The sequence below is a fragment of the Stegodyphus dumicola genome, chromosome 4 (assembly GCF_044657685.1).
Source record: "Stegodyphus dumicola isolate Sdum_Otavi_A_Nest chromosome 4, ASM4465768v1".
Classification (NCBI taxonomy): domain Eukaryota; kingdom Metazoa; phylum Arthropoda; class Arachnida; order Araneae; family Eresidae; genus Stegodyphus; species Stegodyphus dumicola.
In genome coordinates this window covers 138,831,340-138,846,634 of record NC_140771.1, presented here as the reverse complement: position 1 = coordinate 138,846,634, position 15,295 = coordinate 138,831,340, and the positions used below count along the sequence as shown (strand labels likewise).

Genomic DNA, 15,295 nt, shown 5'->3' with positions numbered 1-15,295 from the left:
GGTTGTCCCGGTGGTTGCACACTGAACAATACCTCAGAGTCTTCTTACAAAGGCTGTAATAAGAAAATGAATTTCAACTCTTAAAGTCTTTCTTCTATTAAATGTTTATTCTTCTAACTTTGCTTTCAGTAAGGAATTCAACTTTATCAACCTTTTTGTTTTAGCACAGACGTATGTTATATTATCATTCATAAAGCCCTCTGTAAAAGTTTTCTTATAATAAAAAAACAGCATTATTTCACAAAAAAAAAAAAAAAAAAAAAAAAATCAGTATCTAGTTATCATTACAGTTTTCTAGCTCCATAAGCTTGAAGTTATTCTTTGTCCTCAAGAGATATATTTTATTTTAAATTATGGTCTCTTCTGTTAACGACTACCTTATAATATTCGTAGTTTATTTCTTAACTATTTTCTTCCAAATTTTGTCCTTTGGCGAATATAGGCATTTCTTCTCATATATCCTCAGACTAAGTCATTTCTAAAATTTTATATGGAAAAAAAGTAACACAAAGTAAAATAAAAAATTCTTCTAATAAAAAAGCAGATTATTGTTCGATTATTTAAAAATTTTCTACTGCCAAAATTATCTAAGAAACTTTTGATATGGTGAATTAGATAACTTGGAAGATTCCCATTTTAGCCAGATATTTTATTTAGAGCCGCTCAAAGGATATATTGTTATGGGGAGTCTACTGTGGTACCGAAGGCCCAGGTTCAAATTCCAAAGAAGGAGTAAAAATCCTTTCCTTATTTCAATATAATGAATATTGAATCTTGTAGGAAGAATAAAGCTAAATTCTCAGAATGAACAAAATACTTTTATTTGAATTTTAAAACAGAACCAAAAAAAAAAAAAAAAATAAATACTGCAGCTCTTAACTATCAAAATTTTAAACTCTTAACTACTACAGTTAAAACTCATATAACTATTAAAATATACTCCAAATCTTAAACTCTCTAAAAAAATATATATAAAAATCTTCCGAATCCTCTTCTTGTTGCCACACCGTAAAATGCAAGTTTTTGTCCTATTATTTATATTTCACGTTCTCTTTAAGTCACGATCTTTATAAGTCATGATCTTTACAAGTCACGATCTTTACAAGTCCCCCCACATTCGTCACCGTAGAGACAATATTGCTCAGAGTTCATTGAGAGAGAAAGAGTTAACAGCTAACCTTGACAAAGCATCAGCATTACCATGTGAACTTCCTTTGCGGTACGTCACAGTCATGTTATACTGTTGTAACGCTAAGGCCCAACGAGACAATTTAGCACCATGAGGGGCGCTTTGAGTCAAGTAGGTGAGGGGATTGTGATCAGACACAATCTGCACTTTGGCACCGAAAATCCATGTGTTAAATTTTTTCAAGGCTTCGATGACATAAAATGCTTCTCGTTCGATGGTTGACCATCGTTGTTGACAGGGCGTTAATTTCTTGCTGAAAAATGCTATGGGCATTTCTTTGCCATGTTCGTTGTTTTGAGCTAAACACGCTCCAATTGCGAAAGCAGATGCATCCGTGTAGAGTTGAAAGGGCTTGCTGATGTCCGGAGTATGCAGAGATGGCATTTTAATCAACTCTTCTTTATGTTTGTTGAAAGCTGCTTCTTTTTCAGAGTCCCATGGAATATTATTTGGAACACTCTTCTTTGTAAGGTTTGTTAGAGGTAAAACAATCTCAGAAAAATTTGGGATATAATCCCTCCTTGCTAGCCCTAAATCCCTGCTTGCTAGCTTGCTAGCCCTAAAAGACTCCTTTTTTAGTGGTAGGCTTAGACAGATTTCTGATGACTTCTACCTTCTCAGGATCTGGAGAGTGAGTGCCAGAACCTATTACATGTCCTAGAAACTTCACGTGACTCTTTCCGAAATCACACTTTTCTAGATTTGCGGTTAGACCTGCGTTTCTCAGTGTCTGAAACACTTGGTCGATGTGATAGAGGTGGTCATCCCAAGTTTCAGAAAATATTGCCACATCATCAATATATGAACGGCAGTAGTTCTTATGGTTTGCAAGCACCTTATCCATCGATTTTTGGAAGGTACTTCCAGCATTTTTCAAACCGAAAGGGAGAACTTTCCATTGGTAATGGCCGCAATGAGTGATAAATGCTGTGTAGGGTTTAGCTTCTTCTTTCATAGGAATTTGCCAATATCCCTTGGTTAAATCGAGAACTGTTATGAATTTGGCTTTCCCTATTTCGAATAGTAAATCTTTAGCAATCTTCATCGGATAGGCGTCCGGAATTGTGAAGCTATTTAAAAGCCTGAAGTCTATGCACAGTCTAACGCCGCCATTCTTTTTTGCAACACATACTATAGGATGTGCCCAGTCACTGTCACTGGGTTCTATAAGATCCCATTCTAGCAGTTCTTTAACTTGACGATCCTCTTGAAGTGAAACAGGAACACGGTAGGGCCTCAATCTTTTCGGATTACATTCTTCTGTAACCTTGATGTCATGACCATCAACATTGGCTTGACCAGGTTTGCTACTGAAAACATCTACATAAGATTTTAGTACTTTAAATAGTCCTTCCCGTTGGTAATATTTTAAGTCGCCTTTCAAATTTTGTAAATGGGTCCAGATATCATCAGCAGATTTATTCATAAGATCTGCTGGTGCATAGTGGATATCTCCAAACTCTTCATCTTGGTCAAAAATGATACCAACGTGATCTACACGAGCAATATATGGCCTTAACTTATTTATATGGAGTTCTCTAATACTTCCGTTTTCCATTTCGATTTTGGCAGAGTGTGGCCTGGTAAGTTTGATCATGGTAGCTGTTCCTTGCCACGTGTTGAGCAATTTATGAGATGCTGATGGCATTAACACGAGGACTTTGTCCCCAACATTGAAAGTCTTTTCTTGAGAACGTAAATTGTATCTTGAAGTGTACTCTTCTTGAGATATTTTGGAATTTGCTGATGCAATGTCATGAGCTTTTCTTAATTTTTCTAAAAGGTCTTGTAGATAATTTTCAATTGAACGGGAAGCTGTAATTGGAATGCTACGTTCACCTGTCCATATTTCTTTCAGCAAAGATAATGGTCCTGGTGGTATTCTTACATATACCATCTGGAAGGGAGACAAACCAGTGGTGCTATGTGGCACTTCTCTGTAGGCAAACAGGAGATAGGGAAGATGCAAATCCCAGTTTCTGCCATGTTCTTGGATATTTTTGTTCATCATCTCTTTTAAGGTTCTATTCCAACGCTCGACAGCACCCATACTCTCGGGGTGTCCTGGAGTGGAGAATCGTGGAGACACACCAAGTAAGTTCTAAATCCAGTTTGAGTAAAAAGCCTCATCAAAACGTTGCATGTTGTTTTCGCACTTATGTCTTTGACGGGGGTGGCTTCTGCCCATCTGGTGCATAGGTCAACTGCACATATCACAAACCGATGACCTCTCCCTGATGGAGGTTCTAATGGCCCGATACAATCCACGCTCCATACTTCAAAGGGTGTTTCCGGCCTAACAATATGTTGAATTGGGATTCGATCTTTGAACGTAACTGTTCTCCTCAGTTGGCATTCTTTACAACTTTCACAGAATTTTTTAACATCTTGCTTAATAGTAGGCCAAAAGAATGAGTACTTGATTCGTTGAATTGTCTTTTTCTCACCGAGGCAAGAGGGATTTCATGTGCCATTCTTAGGACTTCCCTTCTTTTTTCTAAAGGTAATACAACTTGCTTAATGTTTTCACCACAGATATATTCGGAATGAAGTAATATGCCATCATTGAAAGTATATGAATTTTGATTTTTATTTGCCCATTCAAAGCATTTTTTTAGAGTTTCGTCTTGTTCTTGATGTGTCTTGAATTCTAGTCTTACCCTGTTCGTTGTTTTCAGAGACTCTATGTTTTCTTGGAAAATCTGATTAACAACAGCCAAATTTGTGGTATTGTCTTCAACTGGTGAGGGTTTATCATCTGTCTCTTTGTACTCTAAGAGGAATGCATCCCAATGACGATCACAGTTCCACAGTTCGATATTTCCACAGAGTGTTTCATAAGCTGAAGAACTCAATAGCAAGTCGGTAACTAGCTTTTTTGAAACAGCACACGTAATGGACACTCTACCGTGAAATTCATCGTCAATTTTCATCTGGAAAATCTTTAGTGGAGTAATTATGTTTTCGCCAAAAGCAGAAGATATCTCTGTTTTACTTTCTCCTTCGCAAGGTATGTTGTCAACCAATTTCTCACGGACTACTGAAATTTGTGCTCCCGTGTCTACGATTCCATTTAGAATAATATCTCCACATTTAACTTTGACAAGTTTTAATTCATCTATGTTTCTAGACACGTCCACTGATTTTGAGACAGGAATAGAGATCTTGGCAGTTAGCACTTCTGATTTTTCTTTTTCTGCAAGGGGTGTTTGTGTTTGTATTAAGTTGTTTTGTGCTGTTGCAGAAGCACTTCTTGGTATCCGATTTTTGGTACATAACTTAGATGTATGACCTTCTTTTCCACAATTATAGCAAGTTAGTTTGAAATTAGTCTTTTGTGGTTCGTCACTTTTACGGGATGGGTACACTCTTGGCGTATTTTCAGCGTACAGCGATTTATTTCTGAAAGCTCTTTCTGGAAGTGGAGAACGAGGTTGCCATTTTTTATTAGTTCTGTCTGCTGATGGATTACCACCAGTCCGTTTTGAGATATTACGAACACTGTCATATTCGTCAAGTTTATCAGCTAATTTGGTTGGAGAAACGAAATTCGCCCAGTCGTCAAGAAGATGGTCTCTTACTTCATAGGGTACTCTTTTCTTAATTTGGTCAGTAATAATCAAGTCTTTTAACGCGGCAAAATTTGTGATTTCAAGACCATTGATTCATTCTTCAAAATAACTTGTAATTTCGTAGCAAAAATCTCTCCATAATTTTTCAGCGCTCTTTTGGTGCATCACAAATTTTTTTCTAAAGCTTTCAGGATTTAATTTAAATCTCTTCAATAAAATGGCCTTAATGTACTCATAATCTTCAAAATTTTCTTCAGATTCCCTACCAATTAATTGAATGATTTCAGATGGCATTAAAGTCAATAAAAATGAAACCCAATCTTTAGGATCAATCTTTGTCCTTTTAGCTTGTCTTTCAAATAAGGATAAATAAATCACAATATCATCGTGTCTTAAATTGAATTTGGGAATAAGCTTAATTAAATCAAAATTATGATGTCCATTTTCATTTGTTGGTGGAGTTTGTGTTAGTCGAACACGAGATTCAATTTCGAGTTTCCTCAATTCAAACTCCATTTGCTCTCTTTTCTGCTGTGCTTCTAATTCTTCTTTCCTTCGTCTTTCCTCAAGCTCTTCTTTCTCCTTTCTTCGCTGTTCCTCAATCTCTTCTTTCCTTCGCCTTTCCTCAAGCTCTTCTTTCTCCTTTCTTCGCTGTTCCTCAATCTCTTCTTTCTCCTTTCTTCGCTGTTCCTCTTCTTTTCTTTTCCTCTCTTCAATAATCGTTAAAAACACTTCTTTAGCAAATGCTTCATCATATGTATCACTTTGAATTATTTCATTTTTTATCGCCACGATTTTCATACTTGGATCTACTTGAATTTCTAATTCAACAGCTAAAGCCAGCAAATCCTCTTTTTTCCCACGTCCCATAAAAGCCATGTCTCGGGAGAAAAAAAAAAAAAAAAAAAAAATTTTATTTAAATATAATTTACAATGAATTTAATTTTATTCGGCACGAAAATCAATCAGTGGAATCAATACTTAATGTGTTGTTCACCTACTCTGGCAAGTCAAACGAAATTACACTTGAACACTAGCGTATTCATTACTTTGACAAGTAAATAAACTAAGATTCCATGACGGAAATAATAATTAACTTTTCATAATCTTAATTAATTATTTTACGTTTACAAGGTAAATTGAGCTCTCACCTGAGTTATTTTGGTTCGTAATTATATGCGAGGAAATCCCGATCCTGTCGACTGCGCCAGTAAAAATCCTTTCCTTATTTCAATATAATGAATATTGAATCTTGTAGGAAGAATAAAGCTAAATTCTCAGAATGAACAAAATACTTTTATTTGAATTTTAAACCAGAACCAAAAAAAATAAATACTGCAGCTCTTAACTATCAAAATTTTAAACTCTTAACTACTACAGTTAAAACTCTTATAACTATTAAAATATACTCCAAATCTTAAACTCTCTAAAAAAAATATATAAAAAGCTTCCGAATCCTCTTCTTGTTGCCACACCGTAAAATGCAAGTTTTTGTCCTATTATTTATATTTCACGTTCTCTTTAAGTCACGATCTTTATAAGTCATGATCTTTACAAGTCACGATCTTTACAGAAGGCATAGATGTTTGTAAATGTATAGTGTCTTCACCGCATGGGAGAACTCTAAATAAATGGCGAGGCAAAAGTCCTTTCGAGGGGTTTAGCAGTAGAGGAGCAATAGAACAACATACAGTAAATGCTGTTTATTGTGACTATGTCTGTCCACACCTGTTTTAATGACATTAACTGATGAGACAAAATATCCTTCTAAACAGCAAATGTATTTTTAATAATTTAATATAAATATAACTAGAAACAAATACATATAAACATTACAGCATTTTAATTAGGAAAATGCAGAAGTTCGTTTATAAATTTATCATAATGTTGTGCGTAAGCGCAAAAAGAAGATATTTCGCCAGCAGGCAGAAAGGCAGATTTTTCGGTGCACAGAACTAAACGTTTCCTTTTCGTTCCATTGGCAAAAAGACGCTGAAGACGTAGAAACTGAATTTATTGTGGACGCTAAGCTGAGTCAGTATATGAGATAATTGAATAACTTAAACGATATTTCCAAAACTGATTAAGCATGATTTAATTTGCAATAATAAAAGAAGACCTTATCTTGTTGCTGCAAAGCTTAGTTTCTCTAGATTGACAACAAATCCAGTATTTTGATAAGTTTCAAATGTAAACAAATAGGGTTGCTATGGTTAAAAAATTAGGCTTAGCCGCTCTTAAACAGCTTTTAAACTGTTGATATTTCTATAACTATAACATGCAGGTTAACTAAAGGCATGAAATCCTTAACCGGAAGATAAGAACAACATAACTCAATCATCTTTAAAACAAAAAATGCACATTTTACTAACATATAAAAATGAAAAAAAAAAAAAAAAGGAGCCGAGTAACAGAGTGGATATATATATATATACTTTTGGTGCGATCGATTTTGCAACCAAAAAGGGAGGTGCACATCTACACGTTATAGCAGTCTCACATACAAAATTTCAACTTCTGAGGTTACTCCTTTTTGAGTTATGTGAGATACATACATACATACCTACGTGCGTACGAACGTACAGACGCCACAAAAAAAAAACTCTTCTGAATCCATTTTAAATCAACTTTATAATTCATTTCGGGAAAAAGAGTCCTTTATTCTGTCCATATAAACAGATATCACGCAAAAACATCGTTAAATCGCATTCGATAGCAGTCAAAATGGTTATTTTCGTTGAAATATGGTACCCGGAATTTCTTATCATTACAATGCTTCCTTTACTTCGTACATGGAGGTAAAAAATCCTTGTAAAACATCTATAAAAATCTAAAGTTTTTTTTTTTTTTCTTAATTTAAAATTTTACATTTTCATGCTCTCTTCCAATGAGAGACATTCTAAAAATAAAAGAAGTTCATAAGTAAATTTCTGCATCATAAACAGTTCACAGGTTTTTGCATTTTCCTAATTAAAAATGTTGTGAAAATACTATTTATATGTTTCCTGACAATTTTATGTAAATTAGTTAAATTCCATTGTTATTTGAAGGATAATTTTTGCTATTGTTTAATGCTGTCATTCGTTTAATAGTATGAAAATAGTCGTGTACGAAAGTGATCACATTAAGCGATACCCATTGTATTAATTTATCTTGCTGCGTGCGTAGTCGCGTGAATTATGCACATTTCTTTATATCGCAAATATCAGTCAGGACTTAGCATTGGATATTATGCAATTCGAACTAAGAACAAGAATTCGATTCTTAATGATATTTATAAAACTGATTTCTTTAGTTAATTCAAAAGGCATCATTTGAAATAATACTTATACTATTGTATGAGAAAAGAAAAAAAAATACTTTTCCATCTTATACATTATATATCTCCTTATATATTTTTTGAAGCAGGAGACATAAAAAATGTGCAATCCGTCCCCGGGATTCGAACCACAGACCTCTGGAATACACGCCGAGCGTGCTGACCACTACACCACGAAGGCATGCTAAGAAGAATGGAAAAATACCTTCTATCCTAGTTTTTTCAAGACAAATTTCAATAATTTTTGCCCCTGAACTTTGATTCTAAACACTATTTACTATTTCATATAAACAACAAAACAATTCAGAAAAAAAAAAAAAAAAAAAAAGTCATGTTTCTTTCTTTTCCATGACGAGATATATTTTCCTTAAGTGATTCTTCAAATAAAATTTGTAGTGGCTCTCCAAAATAAATTACCATTCCTGACAGTCTTAAAAACAATTTTATTTAAATTTTATACATACATAATATTAAAAGTGTAGAAAATTTTATCTTAAAATATGATTAATTACATTCATTAAAATATCAAAAGACTATCTAGTGTTACCGTTCCAATGATGCACAGTTGATTTTTTCGTTATTCGTGAATTTGAGATTTAACGTCTTCAAATTAAAATCCATAAAACAGTATACTCATTTTGGGAGAAATGAAACTAGGGTGCGATTTGTTTAACAACCAACAATGATTACACAAGTTTCAACAATAATCGTAAGTATAATTGACTGTACAAGTTCGAATACGAAATTAGTACAACTGAACATCAGAGACTTCAATCATAAATCTCATTCAGCAGTAAACTTTATTCTGAAACATAAAGAGCAAAAAATGTATATACATTTCGCTCTTGCGCAGCTGCATAAAGTATTCGTAAGAGAAATTGGTAATGTAAATCAGTTAATTACGTAATTTTTTATTTATTGCTTTGAATATATGCAGAGTAAACTGAAAACTAAATGGTGACTGTTGAGACTGTTTAAAAAGACTCCGGTTGAGATTACTTACAATTTAGCAAAGAAAACACATGGAATATCTGCTTAAGGAAAGAGATGCTTTCGTGGAAAACATTTTACAGCAAAATGTCTCGTATTCATTTACACGGGGTGGGGTGACTACAAAAACCCTCACGTATAGGATTTGAACTATGCCGAACTAGCTGTATTCGCGATTTTACTGTTTTGCTACCAGCGCAGATGACTGCAGAAAAATGATAAATGAAAACCAAGTTTTCCATATATAGCACCGATAAATGAAACTCGCAGACAAAAATGCAGTAGGCTTTGTATCGCTCAAATGTGATGTTTCTAGAAGTGTGCTTATCGGTGTCGTTTTAGGCTGAATTTTAAGATTTCAATTTATCTCTGAAAACAGTTCTTTCGAATTTTCTCTACCGTGCACCTGGCAGCAAGTGATTCACCTTTGCCCTGACTCAATATGCAGATAACACATCTGAAGTACGTAGGTTATATTTTTTAAACGTATTTATATCTCTTAATACAAAACAGCTAAAGTATATAATAATACTAAAAACAAATTTATGTATTAACTATTAGTTATACAGTACTTCGGAGCATTAAAATTGCTTTTAGATCCAATATTCATCTTGATTTACTCAGCGACAGTTTTAAAAGCCTCTATGAAAGAGTGTGATTCACTGTTACATACTAACTAACACTGAAAACGATATTTTTATAAGCTTTTTCAAACCGAAGTTTACGGTTTTAATCTATTTGTATTTAGATTTAGAGAAATGAAGAAGTTTTAAAACTAACCTTCATTAAGTTTAAATGGACATAAGAATAATTCTATTTAGGCTATGTTCCCGTTCAAAGAAAACGTCGATTCAATTAACTTATTTCAATGTCGGTCCTGCCAGAACCCTCTTATTTCCTACTTCCTGGATTAAAATATGCAAAGAAAATTTAAAACGAAATGCACGTGATAGTATATCGAACAGGGAAAAGAAAACAAAAACAATCCACAAAAATAAGTTTCCAAGGTTTCTAGAGATTACGAGATCGCCACTTCGTTCACCCCATCAGCGCCAACATCCCAATTACATCAGAGAAGCAACGACAACAAAATCGAAACCGAACCGTTAGTTCGCAGCCTGGGGCGGCGGAAGCGTTCGGAAGGACGACGCTAATTATATCACCCAGATCCCACCGTATCTGCTTAAGGTCGACCAGATGGACTTGTCGAAGCGTTTTCCTGACCTCAATAGGTGATGACCACGCCTAACTTCATTCTTCATCCATAAGATAAAACAAAACTTTTTTTTTTTTTTTTTAATTATCCCTCCCTTCGTACTTTTTTGTCACCCAAAATGATTTTAGCATTTTCTGCGCTTTAATGGCCATGAAAGTTTTTCCTTCCGCATCTTTGAGATTCGTCGGATGGTAAGTGGGATGCCGAGGATGATAAGGGTATAAATAGAGGAAGCGGTCTTCTTCAGAATCACTCAACTCATTCGGTTCGACCTCTCGCACCTACAGCACCATGAGATTCGTAAGTAGGAGTTTAGTACATTAGAATTATTTACTTTTCCTTTCCAGCCTTTACTTCCATTCTTACCTTTATGTTACCTTTAGCAATTTTTCATGCTGATCATCTTCCATAATTGACCAGAGGTTGCATATTCGTAGATTCGCTCGATTTTTGGAAGGAAAGCTCAACTTATGGTAGCCAAATAATTATTTTCTCTCACTACGAATTCGGTTTTAAACTTCATGCAGAAGATTTAGATTAATGGCACTGAAACTGTAATATAAAAATTTTTAATTATGCTATTAATAAGAGACTGCAAATTCTTATTAGCAAGCGCACTGTAATGTTAACATTAGCTTCCTATACTTATAAATAGAACGCATTCAGAATAAAGTAGTTTCAGAAAAAAGCCATTTAAACGAAAAATTAAAATTAACTAAAATTACGTGGTAATTATAATTGGATCGCAAAAGAGCACTAGAATTGCACAAGATCTAAAAGCGGTAGAATTGATAGTGTTCACTTGCTGCTGTGTTATTTCAAAAGTGTGGCAAAAAATGTAAAACGCTCAAAACTACCCCCCAATCATAAACCTTCAAATTAATTAGATGTGTCTGTTCCTTATGTTCGCGATTTTAGTTTTTACTGCTTTTGGAGTCTTAAATATAAAGGTGGAAAAAACAGAAGTTAAGAAATTAAATCCGACGTTACGTATTCTGTTCTTTAGAGAATCATGTAACTTCTAATTTATCATCTAATATACAGATAAAAGAAATAATTAGCAAACCACATGCTGCATGCGTATGTAATAAAAGACTATTTTAAAAGAACATTTAAAAAACAGTTGTGATACACCATACTAATATTTGGTTTTACTTCTGGAAAGTTTCTCTAGTAGAAAACTCTAAAACTGAGAGATAACAGCTAGAGATATTTTGCATGGCTTATAAAGTATTAAAAAATATCTCCTTCGCTTGCAGTTTCGGGTATTTCAAAATGTTACTATATAAATACGATAGTAGTTATTCCATTTCTGACTACTAGAACAGAATCGTGAAATTCTGGGTGTTATTTGCAAATTTCTAACAACGAACTAATTTAGAAACATGAAGTTTCTTCTACAAATAGAGTTCATATTTGAAATAATTATTAATATAAATTTGCAGTCCTTATAATAGCAATTTTATTTAATCTTGTCTGAATATCTTTCCTTGCAAAAAGTAATTTTAAACAAAATACTATAAACTTAAAAGTCTGTTCATATGCTTAAAAATATGAATAACTTTACATTAAGTTTCTTTTTTACTTTATAAATCTGAAGGATAAAAATATAGTTGCAAATAGCATAATAATGACCGTGAGACAGAAAATTCACGATGCTGAACAAGTAGTTTCAGAATATCAATAGTAAATTATCTTCATTTAGATATTGAAAAATTCACCACCATTCAATCCATATTATCTGCATTTGGATTACATATCTATTTTCAGTATTGGAAAAATGTACTCAAAACGCACTTAGTCAAAGTATAGGATAATACTGAATAAGAATTATATTAAAATTGAAAAATTATATTTAAAATAATCTTTATCGCATAAACTGTCAGGAATAGAAAATCTATGATGTCAGTTTAACATGGACAACTTATAGTGCCATAAATGAAATAAACTGGTCTTAGAGCAGAACAAGTGACGCCCCCCATTTGTATGAAGGAACTTGTAAGTAGTGCAACGTGAAACTTTTTGCAATGCAATACTTTGCATTACACATATATTTATAAATATAATTATATAAGCATACGTTATATACAAATGTAGAATTTATAATTTAGCATTCTTTAAAAGTATTATAACCTACGAAGTAGTCTTAAGCATTATATTTTAAAATTGCAGTGCAGTTCCTATTCTAAGAAAAGCTATAGAAATTAGATGTTAGTAAAGGTTTGATTCTTTTAGTGTTATGAAAATATCAAATAAGACTGAGGAAAACAAAGAAAAAAAGTCTGAAAGGTTTCAGATTTTAAATCATATTCAAAAGGCCGTTTTTTAAAAGTTTCGTTTGTTACCTTTATTTATTAAATATCATGTTCTTTGCACTTAAACTATAAAATTTAGTTCAAGAGCAATGTCGCAAAATAATTTTAAAATGAGCATATCTTTAGAATTTCTGATACACAGTTCCGCGGCGCTGGAGATAAAAAGGTTTTTTTTTGCCCCGTAGAGTGTCGCCATTGCTTGCTTTGAGACCCTTGAGTTTGTTAATGAAAAATTCGTTAAAGTTTTACAAAATATGAAATTGATAATAAAACAAATTCCAAATTTCAAATTTGGTCTTTCACATGCCTATATTCGTAGGAGGATTACGTCATTCAAAATTCGATGGCTCTGTGTACCGTTATTTTATCACAATGCGAGAAATATACAAACATTTATGCAGATTTTTCATTATGTAATTTTTTTTAAATATAATGCAGGACTCTAACATTCGGTGCAACAGTTTGAAAAGTTAAACGGACATTTATAGTGATTCAAAGCAAAATCGCAAAATGAAAACAACAGTCCTTCAGTGACAAAGCCCCTTTGGACTAATAAAAAGTTAAATCCAGAATCCGAAAAATTTTTAGACATCATTTTCAGTTGTTACTTCATATTAAAATACAATGGTGATAAATGTATTCTTTAACCTGAAGATTGATAAGTACTTGTTTATTTGTTCAAATACGAAACACCAATACCTAAATGTAAGGTGTTTCAAGTTTCTTGATTATATAAAAATTTGACACGAAAATCAGTAACAACTGATAAGTAAGGTTTGCAGAAAACATAAAATATTTAATAATACTTCGTTTAGCATTCAAGGATTAAAACAAAAATTTGCTAAAGCGTTTCGTATATTTTTCTTCATTACTCCAAAATGATACCGCTTCTATAAACACTCACAGCTTATTTTTATTCATGTAATTCATGTGAATTGTTCTGTAGTTTGTCTAAAACCTTTGTATAGAAAATCCTACTTTTGCAATATCAAACGAGATAACTGAAGTATAAATTATAATTTTAGCTAATGCAGGAGATAACACAAAATTTTCCATGTTCTATGGGAAGAAACAACATATACTGGAGAGACATGCAAGTTAGAAATATGTTCAAACCATTTGCATAGCAAGGAGATTGAAGATCCAAAATATTTTTAAAGTGAAAAGTATTAATTTAATAAGTGTGTATATGCACAGTAACTAGAAAAAAATATTTTTTAACAGCAAGAAACGTAAAGTTTCCAAAGAACAAGAACTGTAAGCTTTCCAAAATGAGCAATTAACAAAACTGCTGTTTTAAATATAATTGATAATTTTATGAACATGCGTTTGTAAAACAAATTCGCTAATAGCTTCAATCTTCTTTGCAGATCATTGCTACCCTTCTTTTGGCTTCTTCTGCCATGGCTGCCAACATGGGCATGAGCGTCCACGGCGGAGCCTACAATTTCGGTTATGCCACCGGAGATGCTGGCGGACACAGCAGAGTAGAATCAGGTGCTGGCGGAAATGTCGCTGGTAGTTACAGTTATATCGATGCTAATGGAGACATGCGTACTGTTCAATATACTGCTGGACCTGAAGGTTTCAAGGCTTCTGGAGATACCGGTGTAGATAGAAAAACTGCTGCTGCCGCCGCTGCTATGGCCGCTCTCGCACCCAAGGCTCCCCTTGCAGCAGCTCCAATTGCCCCAGTAGCTCCTGCCTGGCACTATGGTTACCCATCCGTCTACATGGGCATCCACCCTGGAATCGCCGGATACGCTGCTAGATGGTAGATATCTCCAGACAATTCAAACGAAACCTTATTCACAACAAAGAGACTGTGATCACGATGCATGGTAGCCATTACGCTTTTGGGGGTGTTTATGGTTTCTTACACAGGCAGCGGGTATGTTTTCTAATTCAAGTTTGATTCTACCTTCCACATGTGCCAAAATTTTCTTTGCGATCATCAGATGTTCATGTTGAGCATCAAAGCTTCATTGTAAATACATAGGCAATAAATATAATTTTGCAATTTTAGAGAACTTCGTCTCTGGATGTCAAATTCGGTATTTCTGTTGTTTGCATCAATAATGAATGATCTTTTAATTACTACACATACTATCAGCAATGCCAAATTTATGCAATACTCAAGCAAAACTGTTCGTAACGTATTTCATTATTATGGACATCAATAATGTAACAAATTCATTTCAAGATTTTATACATTGATGAAACAGAAACTAATAAAAATACACAACCCAAAATGAAATCTAAGGCTGCCTTCAAACATACAGATTTTACACATTTAAAATATATATCTGGCATGCTATATCCATGTATGTTTTCCTTTAAGATTTGGTACTTTATTCACATATTAAATGTTGCCAAAAATTGAAGCGAATGCATATAAAAATAAAGCTTTCTCTTGTAACCTGATATAATAAGTGCACTGTAATTCTAATCTAAAACTGATCTGCAAAAATTCTAAAACTACTAAATAATTTAAAAGAAAATATCGTTAATTACAACAGTTAAACTTAACAGTTGGTAATAAAATTATAAATTCCTAAACATATTTAATTGTGATAAAATTTAACAAGGTCCACTTTTTATGTTCATCCATGCTTATATTATTTAAAGAAGAGATTTTTATTGCTATTACTGCTATAGCTATAAACTATTAATTTATTTAAATTACGTGAATAC

General features: G+C 33.3%; 1 protein-coding gene across 1 annotated transcript; it reads left to right on the top strand.

Moving 5' to 3' along the window:
- The first annotated feature begins 10,429 nt into the window (after positions 1-10,429).
- On the top strand, positions 10,430-14,631 carry LOC118187937 (adult-specific rigid cuticular protein 12.6-like). The gene is made up of 2 exons (XM_035358238.2): positions 10,430-10,586; positions 13,972-14,631. The coding sequence occupies exons 1-2, from the start codon at positions 10,578-10,580 to the stop codon at positions 14,377-14,379; spliced, it is 417 nt and encodes a 138-aa protein (XP_035214129.1). The 5' UTR covers positions 10,430-10,577; the 3' UTR covers positions 14,380-14,631.
- Positions 14,632-15,295: the final 664 nt, after the last annotated feature.